The 17,592-nt window shown below is 32.9% G+C and overlaps 1 protein-coding gene across 1 annotated transcript; it reads left to right on the top strand.

The window, feature by feature from the left end:
- The first annotated feature begins 11,585 nt into the window (after nucleotides 1-11,585).
- LOC116106216 (vacuolar-processing enzyme-like) lies at nucleotides 11,586-14,143 on the top strand. The gene is made up of 9 exons (XM_031392564.1): nucleotides 11,586-11,747; nucleotides 11,833-11,997; nucleotides 12,065-12,221; nucleotides 12,319-12,401; nucleotides 12,494-12,693; nucleotides 13,247-13,295; nucleotides 13,398-13,622; nucleotides 13,707-13,913; nucleotides 14,003-14,143. The coding sequence occupies exons 1-9, from the start codon at nucleotides 11,586-11,588 to the stop codon at nucleotides 14,141-14,143; spliced, it is 1,389 nt and encodes a 462-aa protein (XP_031248424.1).
- Nucleotides 14,144-17,592: the final 3,449 nt, after the last annotated feature.

The raw sequence follows: 17,592 nt of genomic DNA, 5'->3' as shown, positions 1-17,592 counted from the left end.
AGCGGCACCCCTAACCCTCGCCTGACTGTCGCCAACTAGGTTGACCAAATTGCGCAATATCTACAACTTTTCCTCTCACCCACCACCGCTCCTAGGCCATTTCTGGCCAATTCCGTCATCAACAAGCTCTCCTGTCACCACCATTAGAACCCCCACGCCACAATCACCAAAACCCCTCACACTTCCACCTCAATGCACCTACAAATCGTCAGCTGATAACCCCTACAACCTCGCGCGATTCTCCAAGTTTATAGCCAGATTCCGACTGGTTTTAACACTAGAAATACCCGCTCTCACAACCATTCGAACCGCTATCCTCTACTGAACAAAACTCACATCTCCACTGGCCTCCCCCACTCGTCGTTTGCCATCCACGAGCTACCAAGTCTCATTTCTATCACATGGGTGTGATCGTCATATTTCAAACTTGAGATATGGAGGGTGCTTGTGTGAGAAATTTGAGATGTAGAGGGTTATTTTGAAATTTTTATTTTTATTTCAAATTCATTATCGTATAAATGACAATTTATCCTTTAACTATTATATTAAACTATTTTCTGTTAATTTAAGGGTGGAAATATGAAATTTGTTAAATCAAGGGTGGAAACCTACAAATTTGCCAATCCTTGGATGAGAACATGTCGTTTACTCTTTTACAAATGAGAATAAACATCACTACAGTATTATTTTGATGCATATAACCTTGTTAAGCATATATTTTTCATGTTTTTACATGATAAAAACATTTGTAGATAGATAAATAAACAATTAACTTTTTTATCCATTTTATTTAGATGATTTTATCTAGTACAATAAATAACGATGCCATAATTAATGTTAGGCCTGTACTTGTATCATAAGAGATTCAATGGGATCTTTGAAGATGATTTTTTTATTATTGTGTCAGAAAAACCTATGGTTAATGTTTTAAGGTATATTTTTTGGTATGTATGATTGTAAATTTTAAATAGAACAGTTGAAGCCCGAGGTAGATATTCATACTTCATCACATTTACTGATGCTTTTAGTAGATATGATTATGTCTTTCTTATAAGACATAAATCTAAAGCCTTTGATAAATTCAAAGAATTCAGGAATGAAGTACAAAATATGTTAGGCAAAAGTGTTAAAGTTCTTCGGTCGGATCGAGGAGGTGAATACTTAAGCTTAGGGTTTTCTGAATACCTGAAGGAATATGGGATAGTATCACAATTAACCCCTCCGTACACACCATAACACAATGGAGTGTCTGAAAGGAGGAATATGACTTTACTTGATATAGTTAGGTCCATGATGAGTTTTAGTGATCTACCTATATCATTTTGGGCTTAGGCCTTAGAGACTACAACTCACATACTGAATTGAGTGTCATCGAAGTTTGAAGATAAGACTCTGTATTTACTATGGAGTGGGCGAAAGCCCAACTTGTCTTATCTAAGGATTTGGGGTTGTGAAGCTTATGTCAAGAAATTGACTTCGAACAAGCTGGGCTCGAAATCTTACAAATATATTTGTAGGGTATCTTAAGGAGACCGAAGGATACTATTTCTACCATCCAGAAGAGCGCAAAATTTTTGTCGCTCGTACTGGTGTCTTTTTAGAAAATGAATTTTTTCTAAGAAGTACTAGTGGGAGAAAAGTAGAACTCGATGAAGTTCTAGAATCACAAGATACATTAGACAAAGGATGGGAAGATGTGCCACAAGAAGTGGTTGAACATCGTGAGGAGGTCACTCCATAATCTGTGGATCTAAGTGAACTACCTCAAGTAGCATAGAAGCTACATAGGTTTGTGAGAGTACGTCATGAGCCCGAGAGATATGGTTTTCTCATGACTCAACATGGTGACGTACTAGTCTATCAAGACAATGAACCCAGAACCTACGAAGACGCTATATCGGATCCAGATTCCATTAAATGGCTTAAAGCCATGAAATCTAAGATGGACTCCATGTACCAGAACCGAGTATGGTCTCTAGTAGATCCACCTGAAGGGGTAAAATCCATAGGGTGTAAATGGGTTTTCAAGAAGAAGATTGACATGGATAGCAAGGTGCATACTTATAAGGCACAATTAGTTACCAAAGGTTTCAAACAAATTCATGGTATTGACTATGAAGAAACTTTTTCGCCGGTTGCCATGATGAAATCCTTCCGGATTATGCTTGCGATTGTTGTATATCATGACTATAAAATTTGGCAAATAGATGTCAAAATATTTTTCCTAAACAAAACCCTTGAAGAAGATGTGTATATGACACAACCCGATGATTTTGTTCTTGATGGACAAGCTGATAAGGTATGCTAGTTGTAGAGGTCCATTTATGGACTCAACCAAGCTTCAAGGAGCTGGAATATTCATTTTGATAAGCCGTAAAAGAATTCAGTTTTATTAAGAACAAAGTAAGTCTTGTGTTTACGAGAAAGTAAGTGGGAGCACAGTGGCATTTCTGGTGTTGTATGTCGATGATATACTTTTGATCGGAAATGATATGTCAAACTTGTAGTCAGTAAAGACTTGGTTATCCAAGTGCTTCTGCATGAAGGACTTAGGAGAATCAACCTACATATTCGGAATCAAGATCTATCGAGATAGATCGCATAGGTTGTTTGGCCTAAGTCAAAGTACATACACTGACAAGGTACTGAAGAAATTCAGTATAGAAGAATCCAAGAAGGGATTTCTTCCAATGTCACACGATGTCTATCTCTCTAAGGATATGTGTCGTAAAACATAAGATAAGAGAGATAGGATGAAGAGGATCCCATATGCGTCAGCAATTGGATCCATCATGTATGCCATGTTGTGTACTCTGATTGATGTCGCATGTTGCGTTAAGCACTTGCAGTAGATATCAATTCGATTCTGGTGAGTGTCATTGGATGGCTGTCAAAAACATCCTTAAATACTTGAAAATGACTAAGGATATGTGCTTGGTTTATGGTGGAGAAGATGAGCTCACTGTAAGAGGATAGAGTGATGCTAGTTTCCAAATGGATAAAGATGATTATTGTTCACAATCTAGGTTTGTATTTTGTCTCAATGGGGGGGCGGTGAGCTAGAAGAGCTACAAGCAAATCACTGTAACGGACTCTACAATAAAGGTTGAGTATATCACATTATCCGATACAGCCAAGGAGGCAGTCTGGATTAAGAAGTTCACCACCGAACTTGGTGGATTGTTGATCCAATAGACGTCTGTTGCGACGACAATGGAGTAATAGCTCAAGCAAAGAAGCCACAATCTCACTAGAAGTCCAGACACATACTCAGACGATTTCATCTCATCAGAGAAATGGTTGAGAAGAAAGATGTGCAGATCAGTAGAGTGCATACTGATGACAATCTCGCCGATCCACTAACAAAGCCTATATCGCAGCAGAAGCATGAAAAACACTTAAGGCCATTTGGTATTAAATACATGAATGATTGGTTATAGTGCAAGTGGGAGATTGTTAGAGTAAGTTCCCTAGAGTCAATCAAATGTTGTAGAATTGACTCTTTGTAATAATGTTCATTAATCAATAAAAGACATTTTATTCTATATCGTGTAAATCATAATGGTATGTATTGATATATGTCCTTAAGACGATTGATTGGTGTCAATCGTGATACTACTCACTGTCGATATGATAAGGAGCTTGCAGGTCACACACTTAGAAGACAGTTTAAAGATGGTAAATTTTGGAAGGGTATATTCGTCTTTTTGACAATGGGCATATTAGTAATTTTGTTGGGTAATTGAATTTACTGAGGTTTTAGCCTATGTCCAATTTTATTATTGGAGTAATTTAGAAAAATTATAAATTTAATTATTAGAGTTAATATTAATATTTAACTAAATAATTAAATAAGGGTTGATAAGCAATTACACCTAAAGTTTGGGTTGTTTCTAAACTTGAGGGGTGGAAAAGATATTTGCTCCATTATTTAAAGAAAGCAAAATAGGTTTTCACATATAATTTCATTCCAGCCATGGGAGATAAATATTGAAGAGAAAAATTTCTCTCTTCTTTTTTACACTCAATCTTCCAAAACACAATCCTTAAAGCGAAGAATTAATTCTAGCTAAATTAAATTTGGTCATTGACGTACTATCTTCGTGTGGATGATGTGAGTTCGATTCCATTCTCGAATTGGTAGCGAATCATATTCAGAGACACTGAAGGAGCTTGCAATCATAGATATAATCTAATCCTTGTATGGATTTGTGTTATTTCAGTTTAAGCATGTAATATATATATATAAGACCCTAATCTTGACAAAATCAGAGTAATCGATGGGCAAAAATTTTGTTTTTTCACTGCCTTTGTTCATCAATTTACTAACACGTCCTTCGGAGCCTCGACCGGAGGAAGGTCGGCAGTAATAGGCCAAAGCGTAGCCATGGGAGGTGGATCCTTAACCTCCTACTTAACACCTACATCTGCTGCACGACTTCCTCCTCACCCTTACCATTGAGCTCGAAGTTGTCTGAGTAAACATAGGTCATCCTTTAAGCTTTGGTCCTCATCCTGTCAACCTACTTCTGATAAGCCCGTGGAAGAAAGGAGAAGTCAATCGAGGGATGAGCTTCCCACAACTTTTGCACAAGGAAGACCAACGTCTCCCAAGCTCAGTTCGTGATGGCCTCATTCAACTCCTCTATTTCGAGCCTATGTTGCTTAGTTTTAGCCTCGGCCTTTTGTCGACCTTCCCGCTTCTTGGGCAAGATCGAGTGAGACCTGTTTAAACTTTGCCTCAATCCAACGTCGTTTTTTGACCCGGGTGAGCTTGGAGTTCAGCTTATTGTTGGCAACTCGTTGCTGTGCAAAACTTTTCTCAGCCTCGATCGTTTTGGCTTCAACTCTTGCTCAGGCAGCCTCACTCACCTTAATTTTGTCAAGGAATTCCCTTTCCTTGACCCCGAAGGTCACCATTTCCACCTTAAGCCATTCAAGCTCAACCTGTTTGGAGTCCTTCTCCTTCGTTGTTACCCCGGTCCTAGCCAAGGCATCCATTTTGAGCGTTTTCGCTTCCTTCTATCCTTAATGAGTGCCCACCAATGTGGGGTAACACTCATCATAGAGAACCCTACTCGCCACACAAGCCTAAAAAACAAAAAATAAAACTTAGCAAGGAATAGAGAAAAAAGTATATTAAAAAAAAAAAAAAAAAAAGAGGGGGGCAAACTACTGATACCTTTTTCATGTAGTTGCATGCCTAAGCCAACAGCTATAGAGTGGACTAATCCCTAATGCCTGTGTAGGTTCGCAGGGTGAAGGCATCTCTGGCCACTGAGGCCTCGATGTTGATGTGCTTAAGGAATTGGTCGATTATTGCGTCGACCATAGCTTGAGCTGCCTCGTCCGTCACTTTGCCTCCCTACAGAGGCAAACTTGATTTACTTTCCACGGGAATGACAGCTTCACTCGTGGGAACAAACTTTTTCTTAGCCAAGTCTTTGGCTTCTTAACTTATCTGCTTTCCTAATCTTTTTAACTTTTGTTTTAGTTAGTCATGATTAAGGAAAAACATAATAAACAATGAGGATTTCTTCGAGGCAAGAATTGTATATTGTCCTAAAATTATCAATAATTTAATAAATAAGAAAACTAGATTAAATGGTAAAGTGGAGGTAACAGGTTTTGAAACAGTTTATTAAAAATTCAAATTCCTAGAAAAACTATGAAACTAATTTAATAAATAAATCGGAAAAAGAAAAAAAAATATAATAACATTAAATAAATAAATGTGATTTTAGAATTACAGTATCTTGAAAGTTTTAAAAACTAGAAAAATATGTTGAAGGTTTTGATATAAATAGTACATTTTGGTAATTTACCCATATAATATATGTTTAAATTAGAAGGTTTAAAAAGAGTTCTAGTGGGGTTTGAATAACAACAGTCATTATTTATTAATTGGCATGCCTTCAGTTGTATCATTTGGGTTCAATTTAGGCCCAATAAAAGTGTAAAATAAAAGCCCATGAATATTCAATTCAACCCAAGTTGCCCACTTTGATTTTTTGAATTCCTTGGCCGTTAAAAGCCGTTTTTATATTTCAATCAAAAATATAATAACTTAAACTAGAATAAGATATTCTAGTTTAACTTAACCCTTGGCTTCTTTATCAGATTTCAGGTTAGAAAACAGAATTCTTCATAGTTTTTATCAATTAATTTCTTCTTTTTTTGTAATGTGTTTCTTTTGTTATATTAATCGTCTCTTCTACATGCTTTTTTATTTATTTTTACCCTGATTTTATATGCTTTAATTGTCTCATTTAGTGTCAAATTAATGCTATCAAATCTGCAATTCGATTAAGAACACATTGTTTTTGTTCCTTTAATTCTTGTGTATGTAAAGTTGGAAACTAAACAGAAAGATTTTGATCAAAACAATTCACAATCAGATTTACTTCCAAGTTTTATATATATATATATATATAAACCATTAGTTAATACAAAATTTTCAGTTACCAAGCGGGATTTTGAGTGTGGAAATGATTATGCAAAATGGGGACTATTATCAGTAAAACTGCTAATGGCGTTGGAGGGGTTCTTGGAAATGCTTTTTCTGCTCCATTTAAGGCAATTTTTGGTCGATCTTGTGAGTAAGTAGTAATTCTTCTCTTGTAATGCTTCATTTTTAAATAATTTTTGTTCCATCTATTTGTAACGATCCTAATTAGGCATGTGGGTTAAAAACCACATGGGCACCCTCCCCATACAATTCTGGTTTTTAAGAGTGAATTATATGTGAATTGGTCATCTTATATATGTATTTCGTTTGACATTTATGTCAAAAGCATTTGATATAATGATGCAAAGAATTGAAGAATTTATCAGTTCTTGATTCTAAAATTGTGATTAAAGAAAAAAAATGTTTATCAGTTATCTGTACCTGCTTTTATGCATAAAATTATCCTCAATTGTATTGGTATATATCATGTACCATAGAAAAATCTTTGGCGCAATGGACACATGTGCGTATGTCCAATGTTTCAAACGTCACATTTGTACACATCGCCTACATGCATCAAGTAATTGGGCGGACATACATGCACATGTCATTTATTTACTTCATCATACACTTATGATAAACAAGATCAATTGTAAGCTTAACTCTATTTGGTTATTGGGAATATAACTTTTCAGCAACCAGTTAACTGCTATGAGCATTTTGGGTTTTACTTGTTCTGTCATCTGTGTTCATTCTAAACGAATAATATTAGTAATCTCTTTATATGTATATACTACCCATGCCCACAAATCTTTGCAGTTTCAATTTCAGTTTCATTTGATTTGCTTGACTCTGCAGGGGTGTTTGTTCAGGACCATGGGACATAGTATGTTTCATCGAGCATTTCTGCGTTGCAAATCTGATCAAACTGCTGATGATTTTTGGCCTTTGCTACATAAGTAATTTCTTCTTTCTTGCTCATATTTTCATTTATTTTTTCTCTTTTCCATTAGCTTTACATGTAATTAGCATTAGAGGTACTTATGTAATATGAGATGGCTTCCTGTTCTACAACTTTCTGTGTTTTTCTTTTTCCCTTTTTTCTCATTCTGTTAACTTGATTGCTGTCTAAACTGTGATTTTTTTCACCCTTGAGTTCGATAAACTGGCCACACTTCTTGCTTTGATTAATTCAATTATAAATACATATATGTGATCTCAACTTAAATTCTTCCATTCTGTTTGTATAATGTTGCTGTTTCAGTCCCATTTTTTTAATATCAAAAGTAACATAGCAACTTATTTATATGCACATGTATATTTACATTGCTCTTTGTCATTTCGTCTTGCAGAAATTAGCAATGATGTGTGCTAGTAATTGTGAGAACATTAGCGCGTTTTAGTAACGGCAAGACAATCTTCTTTCTTATATTATGTTGAGTTATGAATTCCGGATAAAGTATGAGCTAGGCAGCCCTTTTCTTGTCACAATTTTTGATAGTTATGCTGAAAAGTGGTTAGCTGTTGTATTAGGGCCAGAGGAATAAGATTTGTTTCTGGTGAATATAAGGTAATGACTGATAACTATTATATTGTTTTCATCTTTCAGTTTTGTGGTTCTGCTACCTATTGTTCAATCTGGGGATTTGCCAATGCATAATAAGAAGCCTTTGCAAGATGTGTTGTGCTGCATGTGAGACATATTGGTATGCTTTGGAAGATATAACATGTTTCTTGTGGCAGAAGTTGATGAACACCAAGCGAAGAAACAGGCGCCGGCATATTAGAGATGTTGAATTAGGTTATAGTGAAAGTGATGAAAGTGATTTTTCAAGCGAGTGTCATCATTTTAGTTCGAGTAGAAAATGTTACAGAGAAAGAAAACAATGGTACGGAAATGGTAGTCTTCGTCACCACCATCATGTGAAGCTGAAAACAAGAGAAGTGTCGGTTCATGTAAAGAGGGGGTCAAGAAGACTAAGAAATTCAAGGCAGTCTCAAATTTTTAAAGTCAGAAATCCTCGAAAAATTTCCAAAAGGCGACGACATAGATGATCAAGACCATGTAAATTGAATTTCTTGAATATGTTTGTACTTAATGTATATTATTAGAATATGGTAACTATTGAAATTTTTGCCTTAAAATTCAAGTTGTACAAACTTCTGGTACAAACCAACGCATACAAAATCTATTATAATATGAATGGGTGATTTAAAATTAAAATAAATTATAAGCACATTAAAATGAATAATATGACAAACCTTAGACGTTTTAAAGGCAATGGGCAAGTGAAAAATTGAAAAAAATAATTGTGACATTGCAATGTAAATATAATTTTAATTGGCACTTAGCAAACTTATATAAATAATTTAATATAAGCTCATTTCGCTAAGTTCCACTTAATCATATTTATATAGTTGTGTTACTACTTTTTTTTAATTCATTTCTTGGGCCTTTTTTATCTTTTCGACCAAAGCATAAAGAAAAGAACAAATTCTAGTTTAACATGTAGCACTCATCAATTAAACTTTCTACTTTTGCTCAAGTTATTGGAGATTACGATAAGCTTAGTTTAATCTCCAATATAAGTATTTCTCATTTTTCTTTAAAAAAAAATAATATTTATTATGTTATTTGTAATGTGGAAGTCCAATCTTTGAAAACTCGAATTTTCATACCTGAAGGTATGAGTAAAAAATAAAAAAATAAAAAGTTTTATATTTTTTTCTTATGACCATGGGTGCTCGAGCCCGCTCATACATGCTTCAACTAATTCCTCGAGACCCTATAATTATCAGCCGGATAAGAGCTCAAGTGACTATCTCTATTAGCAATCGAGAAGGAACTCGAATTCATGATCTTTTAGGTAAAACACCTAAAAGTCCTCATCAAACCATTCGGCCACCCAGAGGCAATTAAAAAAAAAAATTATATTTGTAATGTGAGGCAATGGACTGAAATTTTGTCTTTTAATATATTTTGACCGTAAAAAAGGGATGTCTCAAAAAAAAAAATTATGGTTTGCATTTTAAGAAAAAAAAAATCTGAAAATTTTCATTATTATCTATCATACCAACTTATTTATTCATTACATATATACACCTAGAAACTAAATAACTTTTTGAAGGCATTTATTTGATAAGTGCATCTGAAAGCCAAGTGTTAGAATGTATATTGTTGAAGGCATCAAATTGAAGGCATTTGTCAGAATATGCGTTAATTTAGGCTATCTCGGCCTATGGTTTTTTTTTATGTAACGCCTCAAACTCTTTCTCTGCTCACTGTCAAAACCATAACCATTTGCATGCCTTAAAACAACAAGCAAAACCCACCTTCTTTAAATAATTGATTCATTTTCAATTTTCTCAACTGAGAATCCATTCATTCGCTTCCATTTATAATAATCTTCTACCCACAAGAGAAGTAGTTAAGATTTACAAGTAAAAGAGATCCTATTTTAAGCCATTGATGTCTTCAAGTCCAAGAAGCTTTTTATCAAAAATTTGAGCAAGTGAAGTGAAGATAGAGAGGTAAAATCTTTTACTTGCTTATTTTATCCTTATATTTGGTATTTTCGTGATTCTGTAGGTTTGTTTTTGGGGTTAATTTAGGGTTATATATGTGTGACTTTATCATGAGTCACTGACCAATATAATTTTTCTTTTTTTGAGAATATACCAACTATTTTTCATTCTAACAAATTTAGAAGTTTGTTTAACCTCCACCATTATATAATTAAATTGTTAAGTATTTTTTTTTTTAATCGATCACTTTTGTCAGAGAGTTTATTTACTGTTAGCAATAGGCTTTCTTAATTAAGTTAAGGATTTACCCTATCTTGATATACTAGTAGAATCATCAATGAGTAATCGAGTGGTTAATTAAGACTCTTAGGTATATTATTCAAGAGGTCTTAAGTTCGATTCACTTTGACCCCAAATAGAGGTGGTCACTGGAGTTTTATCCGATCATTAGCTTCAAAGTTATAGAGAATTAATTAAAATGCACGTAAGCTAAAAAAAAAAAGAAAAAAAAAAAAGGATATATTGAGTCTGAGTGAGTTTTGTAGAGATTAAGAATTTCTCTTATATATATATAACATATTTTGAATATCTTTTTTAAGTTACGATTTATTATGAGACCTAGGGTTTAAGTGCAATACCACAAAGTAGCATGAGTATTAAACATTATAGTATTACCCCTAATAAAGTATTAATTAATTTTCAGATTATTATTAAACTTGTGTCCCTTTCAATGAATTTAAAATAATTTTCAAGAGAAGTCTTTCATAGTATGGAATATTTGTATCAAATTTCAAAATCAATAGGGTTTGTGTGTACTTAATTAATCAAATATTTGATTAAGAAAAATGAAACTTTCAAAGAATAGTAATGACAGATCATTTTCTTGATTTCATATCTTGATCCTATAGTCCATTTTTTAATTTGATGAATTAATGACACATTAATCCAAATTCTCACAAAAATCAAAGCTACATTTCCTCAAAAAACGGCTTTAGAGCCTTTCTATTCTGTCTCATTAGTTTGGCAAATGGCCATGCATGGCTACAAGACAAAACAAAACGAAAAAAAAAAGACTCGAAACAATCAATCTAAACATGGTTTAACGTATCCATCGTTCTAATTATGGTTTAGTACATAATTAATAGAAATAATCTCAATTAATAAACTATGTATCATAATTTTCTCGAGTTAATTGCATTTATCCCCCTCGGATTTAAGTCTAGTCCAAGGTTGGCAGTCAAAAGTACTAGGATTTAACCCCCTGATTTTAATAACGGTCAAGAAGGAATAGACAGTCAAATGGCAGAATCTGGACTTTTAAAATTGAGACAATATCAAAATAAGAGTATTCTGGTTTATAAACAATAAAAATCCTCCAATTAACCAATTATGCGACGTTTGTTAAATTTATGAGGTTAAATTTATTATTTTAAAATATAGGACCTAAATGTGATTGACCAAAACTTCAAGGTAGATGAAGTCTCTCTCATATTTTCTCCCAGTTTGATTTAAACTGCTTAGTTTGTGCTTATGAGCAAAGTTCTATATATATATATATATATATATGTCATTACTTGGTACTTCACTTGCAGGTTTACTTAAAGCTATCACAATGAATTCTTCTATTCTTGCTGGAATTCTTCTCCTTTCTTTATTAAGTTTTGCCGTCGAAAGTCGAAAACTCGACCACGAAGATGATAAATCCAGCATCAATGGCACCCGATGGGCGGTTCTAATTGCCGGTTCGAGTGGTTATGGAAACTATAGGCATCAGGTTAATATTTTTTTTTTTCTAATAATCATATAAATTAGAATAACTAAAAATAATTCATCTGATTAACCTAAATTTAATTTTGCAGGCTGATGTGTGTCACGCATATCAAATTCTGAAGAGTGGAGGATTAAAGGAAGAAAATATAATAGTTTTTATGTATGATGATATTGCTTTTGCTAATGAGAATCCAAGGCCTGGAATTATCATTAATAAACCATATGGCACTGATGTTTACTATGGAGTCCCAAAGGTTTGTTTAATTAATTAATTAATTTTCTTAATTCTGTTTTAATTAATTAATTATCATATATGTACAGGATTACACTGGTGAAAATGTTACTGCCAACAATTTTCTGGCTGTTATTCTTGGCAACAAAACTGCTCTCACTGGGGGAAGTGGCAAAGTTGTAAATAGTGGCCCAAATGACCATATTTTTATATATTACACTGACCATGGTTCCCCTGGCATTATTGGTAAGTTTCCAATTAAACTTAAACGTCTATATTTTAAAACAATGCGAACGTCCACATCGGAGAATGTCTATATTTTTAACGTCTGCATATGTTATAGGAATGCCTTCTGGTTATCTTTACGCAAAAGACTTGATCGATGTATTGCAGAAGAAACACGAGGCTAAAGCATATAAAAAAATGGTAATGCAATTAATTAATTTGGTCATTAAGTAAGTAATTACCTGATAATTAAGAGTTTAATTTGTGTTTTTAATTTTGATAAAATTTAATAGGTAATTTACGTTGAAGCATGTGAATCTGGGATTGTGTTCGAAGGACTTCTTCCAAAAACTTGGAATATTTATGCAATGACAGCAGCAAATTCATCAGAGAGCAGCTGGGCTATTTATTGTCCTGAACATTATCCCTACCCTCCTCCTGAATATGATACTTGTTTGGGTGATTTGTTCAGTATTTCTTGGTTGGAAGACAGGTTAATTTTCTTCATTTTTTTACGATTATATTTTCTGAAATCGGTTATTATCATTCACCTTTCTAAAAGATCGTTTAATTTAACAGGTTTTCAAAACCCTTTATTAGAAAAAAGAAAAAGAAAAGCCAACTAATTAAAGGGTTTCTAGTACGATTCGAAGAATCTTAGATTTTTATAAACTGAAATAAGATTCAAAATATTTAGTTGTATCTTAATATTTTGATTATTTGAAAATATGTTTGATATAATATTCAAAAACAATATTTAAATTAAAAAGTATAGAAAACTATAAAAACGTTTTATTTATTTATTTATTTTACACTAGATTTTAGATTGTATTTGAGCATTGTTTTCTAAAGCATTTTGACTCATTTTCACCAAATGCATTTTCATAAGATTTGTTGTATCAATTATTTTCAAAAACAATAAAATTATATTTAAATTTTATATCAAACGGGGATTATAAATAATTACGATTTTCCACTTATTGAAATGTTGACGCTAATTTGTTCCTTTATTTAGTGTTATTAATTTTACATTAATTTGCATGCAGTGACAAACATGATTTGCAGAAGGAAACCCTGGAGAAACAATATCGAGTGGTATATATAGACTTGAAGTTTACTATTTTAATTTCTTCAACTATTAACTACTTTAATTAACATTTTTTAAAATTGAATTTATAAAATTATTTATAATTACAGGTGAAAAGGAGAACAGGATTTGATTATTTAGACTTCAGTTCTCATGTAATGAGATATGGGTATATTAAGGGGATTCAGAAAGATTCAGTCTCAACTTATATTGGAACAAATCCAATTAATGACAACTTCACTTTCACTACTCAAACCTCTTCTTCTTCTCCTTTACCTTCGAAAATCAAAGGTCTTGACCAACGAGATGCTGATCTCTATTATCTTTTGCACAAGGTTAATTAATTAATTATGCTTTAATTAAATTAATTAGTGAATCAACCTAATTATAGAGTGGTTATTAATCCTTAATTTATGCAGTTCAATAAGGCACCTGAGGGCTCTAAAGAGAAGGTCGAAGCTCAAAAGCAACTAAACGAGGAAATTTCTCAAAGGCAGCGAGAGGATCTCAATATTCAACGTATTACAACAATGTTGTTTGGCCTTAAAAATGGACCTAATATGGTGCAATTTGTCCGACCTGCTGGCCAACCTCTTGTCGACGATTGGGATTGCTTAAAAATGCTCGTACGTTCACTCTTCCTTGTCACGTACATATATAATACAGTATAATACTAGTCGAACTCAAATATAATTTGTGTGTTTTTATTAATTAGGTGGGACTTTATGAGGAGCATTGTGGAACTTTATCAACTTATGGAAAGAAGTATGCAAGAGCAATGGCTAACATGTGCAATGCTGGGGTCAATAACGAGAAGATGATTATGGCATTAACCCAAGTTTGTAAAACAAATTGATGAATATCATTTACATCAATACAATTTCGATAATAAATAAAATTGATTTCTGATTCAATCTCTTTTATCTCCTTTTTTTTTTTTTCCTTCTTTAATTCTAGTATACTCTACTAGAAACTACTGATATTAAGAATGAGTACATTTTCAACAATTAAGTGTTGAATTTTACGATCTAAAGTTTATAATTGATCTAAATTTAAGACAAAAATTAATTATCCGGAAAAAGGAAAATGTTTTTATACATCATGTCACTATACAACCAATTAATAAAAGAATAAGTATGTCACACTATTAATTATTTATATCTAACCACCTCTGTGTGGCTGGAGGTTACATAGACTCTTTTGTTTATTATTCAAGATGTCATAAGTTTAATTCCTCTTTATTGCTAATATGGGTGTCTACTAGATGATTTATCTAGTTGTTAACTTTAAGGCTTTTAAGGATTAGTTGAGGTGTATCCAAATTAGACCAAACACCCCGATTACCAATTACGTACATACGATATGCACAAAAGATTTTATGGTGAAAAAAGTTATTGGTATTTATGATATAAAAGCCATTGTTAATTAAATGTAAAACAAACTAGAAAAGATTCTTGATCACTCTTCTAAAAGAACAAGTAATATTAATTGGATGGCATTATTTATATGATTAGTCACAATCAATCTAGGTATCCATCTCGAAGGAGACATAATATACCTTCAATAAATAAACAAAAAATTAATATGAATACTTATTTTTTAAATTTCATTTAAAATTCAAGTTTTGCTTTCTATAACCTTTCTTTATTTTTAATTATCATTTGTTTAGGGAAAGGTTATAAAATAATGTCCAAAATAATTTAAAATGATCATTATAAAATAAATTAGTGGAATGATTGAAAAGCTTAGTATTGAATTAATGTTTAATTATCATATGAAAAAAACCTATTAATGAGTTGTTGAGTGATCATAATTAAACATTAATTGCCAACTTCCAACTCCTTAAAGGTTGAAAGAATTTGGCTCAAGGATATGTTAGAGAAGGTTGGATGCCATTTTATACCTAGCATTTTTTTTTTTTATAATTTAAAAATGAAAAAAAAAATTCTTGATAACATTTTTTCTACAAAATATTTTTTGAAAAATATTAAAATCATTTTACAGCAATTTAGGAAAAAGAAAATTGAAATGTTTTAAAACTTTACATGCTTGGAGAAAAATTACTTATTTTCTTTGTTTTATTCATTATAAGATGTGTAGTACAAAGTTCTTTTTTTGTTTTGGAGGTTATAAATTATCTAAGAAAAATTTAAATTCTATCATCATTCAATATTCTATATGGTTTTTAATAATTTCTAAGGGTTTTTGATGAATTGTTAAAACAATGCAGATATGAGACTATTTATGTCGTTAGTCATTATTGATGTGTGATTTTGACACCAATGACTATGCACGTACAAACTGCTATGAAGTTGCACGTTAGATGATTATGAAAGTATTTATGGTGTAGTATTGATATTTGTTTGTTAATACATAAATAACAAGTTGACGAGAGAATTTTAGAGTGGTTCGGATACTATGAGCAAGTCCTCCGTCCACTTTGGTTGTATTTATGGTTTCCTTTGTGATCATTACTGAAGAATACAAAGATAGCAATCTCTCAAGGTTATAAGATTTTAAGTGTTCTAAGAGAATGACATGACAATCTCTTTCTAGTAGTGTGTCTTTGCTATTTTTTTTGTAAAATAAGTGTGTAAATCATCCCCGTTTTGAGGAGTAGAGCTGCCTATTTATACTCTTTTCAGTTCAATGTAATGAGTGTTTTTGCAAGTTGTCTTGATTTGGTGAAGGTTCCTTCATTTTGATTTGTTGAGAGCTTTCATTCATATCCTTAAATTTAATGAAATTGCGGTAGTTGTATGCACAAAATATCCTTTTAAGTCGGTTTAAGGATCAAACAGCTATTATGTTTTGTCTTCAAGTGCTTGGTGAATCCTAGTTTGTGAAGATGCATGCTAAAATATGATTGGTGGAGAAGTCTACTTAGTCTTGATTAAGGGTGTAAACGACCCGAGTCGAGCCGAGTATCACCCTTAACGAGCCTGGCTTGGTTAAGCATTAGAAGAGTCCGAGTCAAGTCACAAGTCAACCGAGTCGAAAAAATTCGGCTTATGACTCGGCTCGTTTAACGCGAGCTTGAATTGGCTCGATTACAGCTCGTTTGGCCCTTTTTTAATATAACATGTAGATCTTTGTTTTACACAAATCATATCCAATTTTTGATAAATTTGCATCTAAATCAATATAAATCACATCCAAATCAACATAAACAACGTATTACACAACAAATTATACAATCCAAGACAAAAAAAAAAAAAAAACCACAAATGTCCATCAAAATACATCAGAATTATCATTAAAACAGCATAGAACTCAAACTTCTGGAAGTTGAATCTCTAATGGTTCCTGTGTTTGTGGGTGGCTTGGTGTGATAATCAGGAAATTGTTTCTGGGGTTTCTTGTTTTAAGGTTCTTGATTTGGGGGAGAATGAATTTACGCAATTTGATTTTGGGTTAATTGGGATTATTTGGTTAAGGGTTAATTTGTGATTTTTTAAACCTTTTAGTCTTTTACATGTCAAATTACAAGAAAACCCAAAAACTTGTATTATGCACAGAAAAACCCTAAACGAGCCACTATTGGCTCGCGAGCCAAATCGAGCCGAGTCAAGGTAGACTCAAACTCGGCTTGGTAACTTACTCGAGTCGAATTCGAGCCGAGTTCGAGTATTTAACGACGCGAGTCGGCTCGGCTCGACTCGACTCGACTGACAACCCTAGTCTTGATTGATGGAGATGACATCATCATATTATTTAGGCATAACAGTTATAAACGAGATATTGGTTATCAAACATGGGCTTGCTATCAATTTAATGGAATTTGCAATAATATCTTGATGATGAATGTTCTGTGTGATTTTTTCATCAAGCTCAAAGAATTGCAAGGTTACAGCTCGATCCAGGATCAGTTCAACTCAACCGATTGTCCAACCTAGCATAAGCTTGTTGAGATGTAGCTCGACTAAATAGTTGATCAACCAACTTACAGATAACTTTAGATCCTGGATATCTAGGAAAGGATCAGATCGACAACAATCTTGGTGCAATCTCAGTGCTCAATCGCGAGAATATCGGAGTTGCATTTCAATCTTAATTGTAATCCATTTATTTTCACTCTTTCCTTTGTACGAAATCTGTATATAAACCCCTCCAACGATGGGAAAGGGGTTAGCAAATTGTTATAGGATTATTATTGTAAGCTCTCATAGCAAATACAAAAACAGTGGACGTAGGCTCAAGAGTTTAACTCGCCAAACCACTTTAAAAATCCTTTTATGCCATTTACTTTACTATTTTCAATTCATTACATTGCTGGTTACTCGTAATCATGCACACATCAGCTCC

This window comes from Pistacia vera, unplaced genomic scaffold (genome assembly GCF_008641045.1).
Source record: "Pistacia vera cultivar Batoury unplaced genomic scaffold, PisVer_v2 Contig117, whole genome shotgun sequence".
Classification (NCBI taxonomy): domain Eukaryota; kingdom Viridiplantae; phylum Streptophyta; class Magnoliopsida; order Sapindales; family Anacardiaceae; genus Pistacia; species Pistacia vera.
Note: the sequence above shows the minus strand (reverse complement) of the source record. Positions and strands in the feature narration are given on the sequence as shown.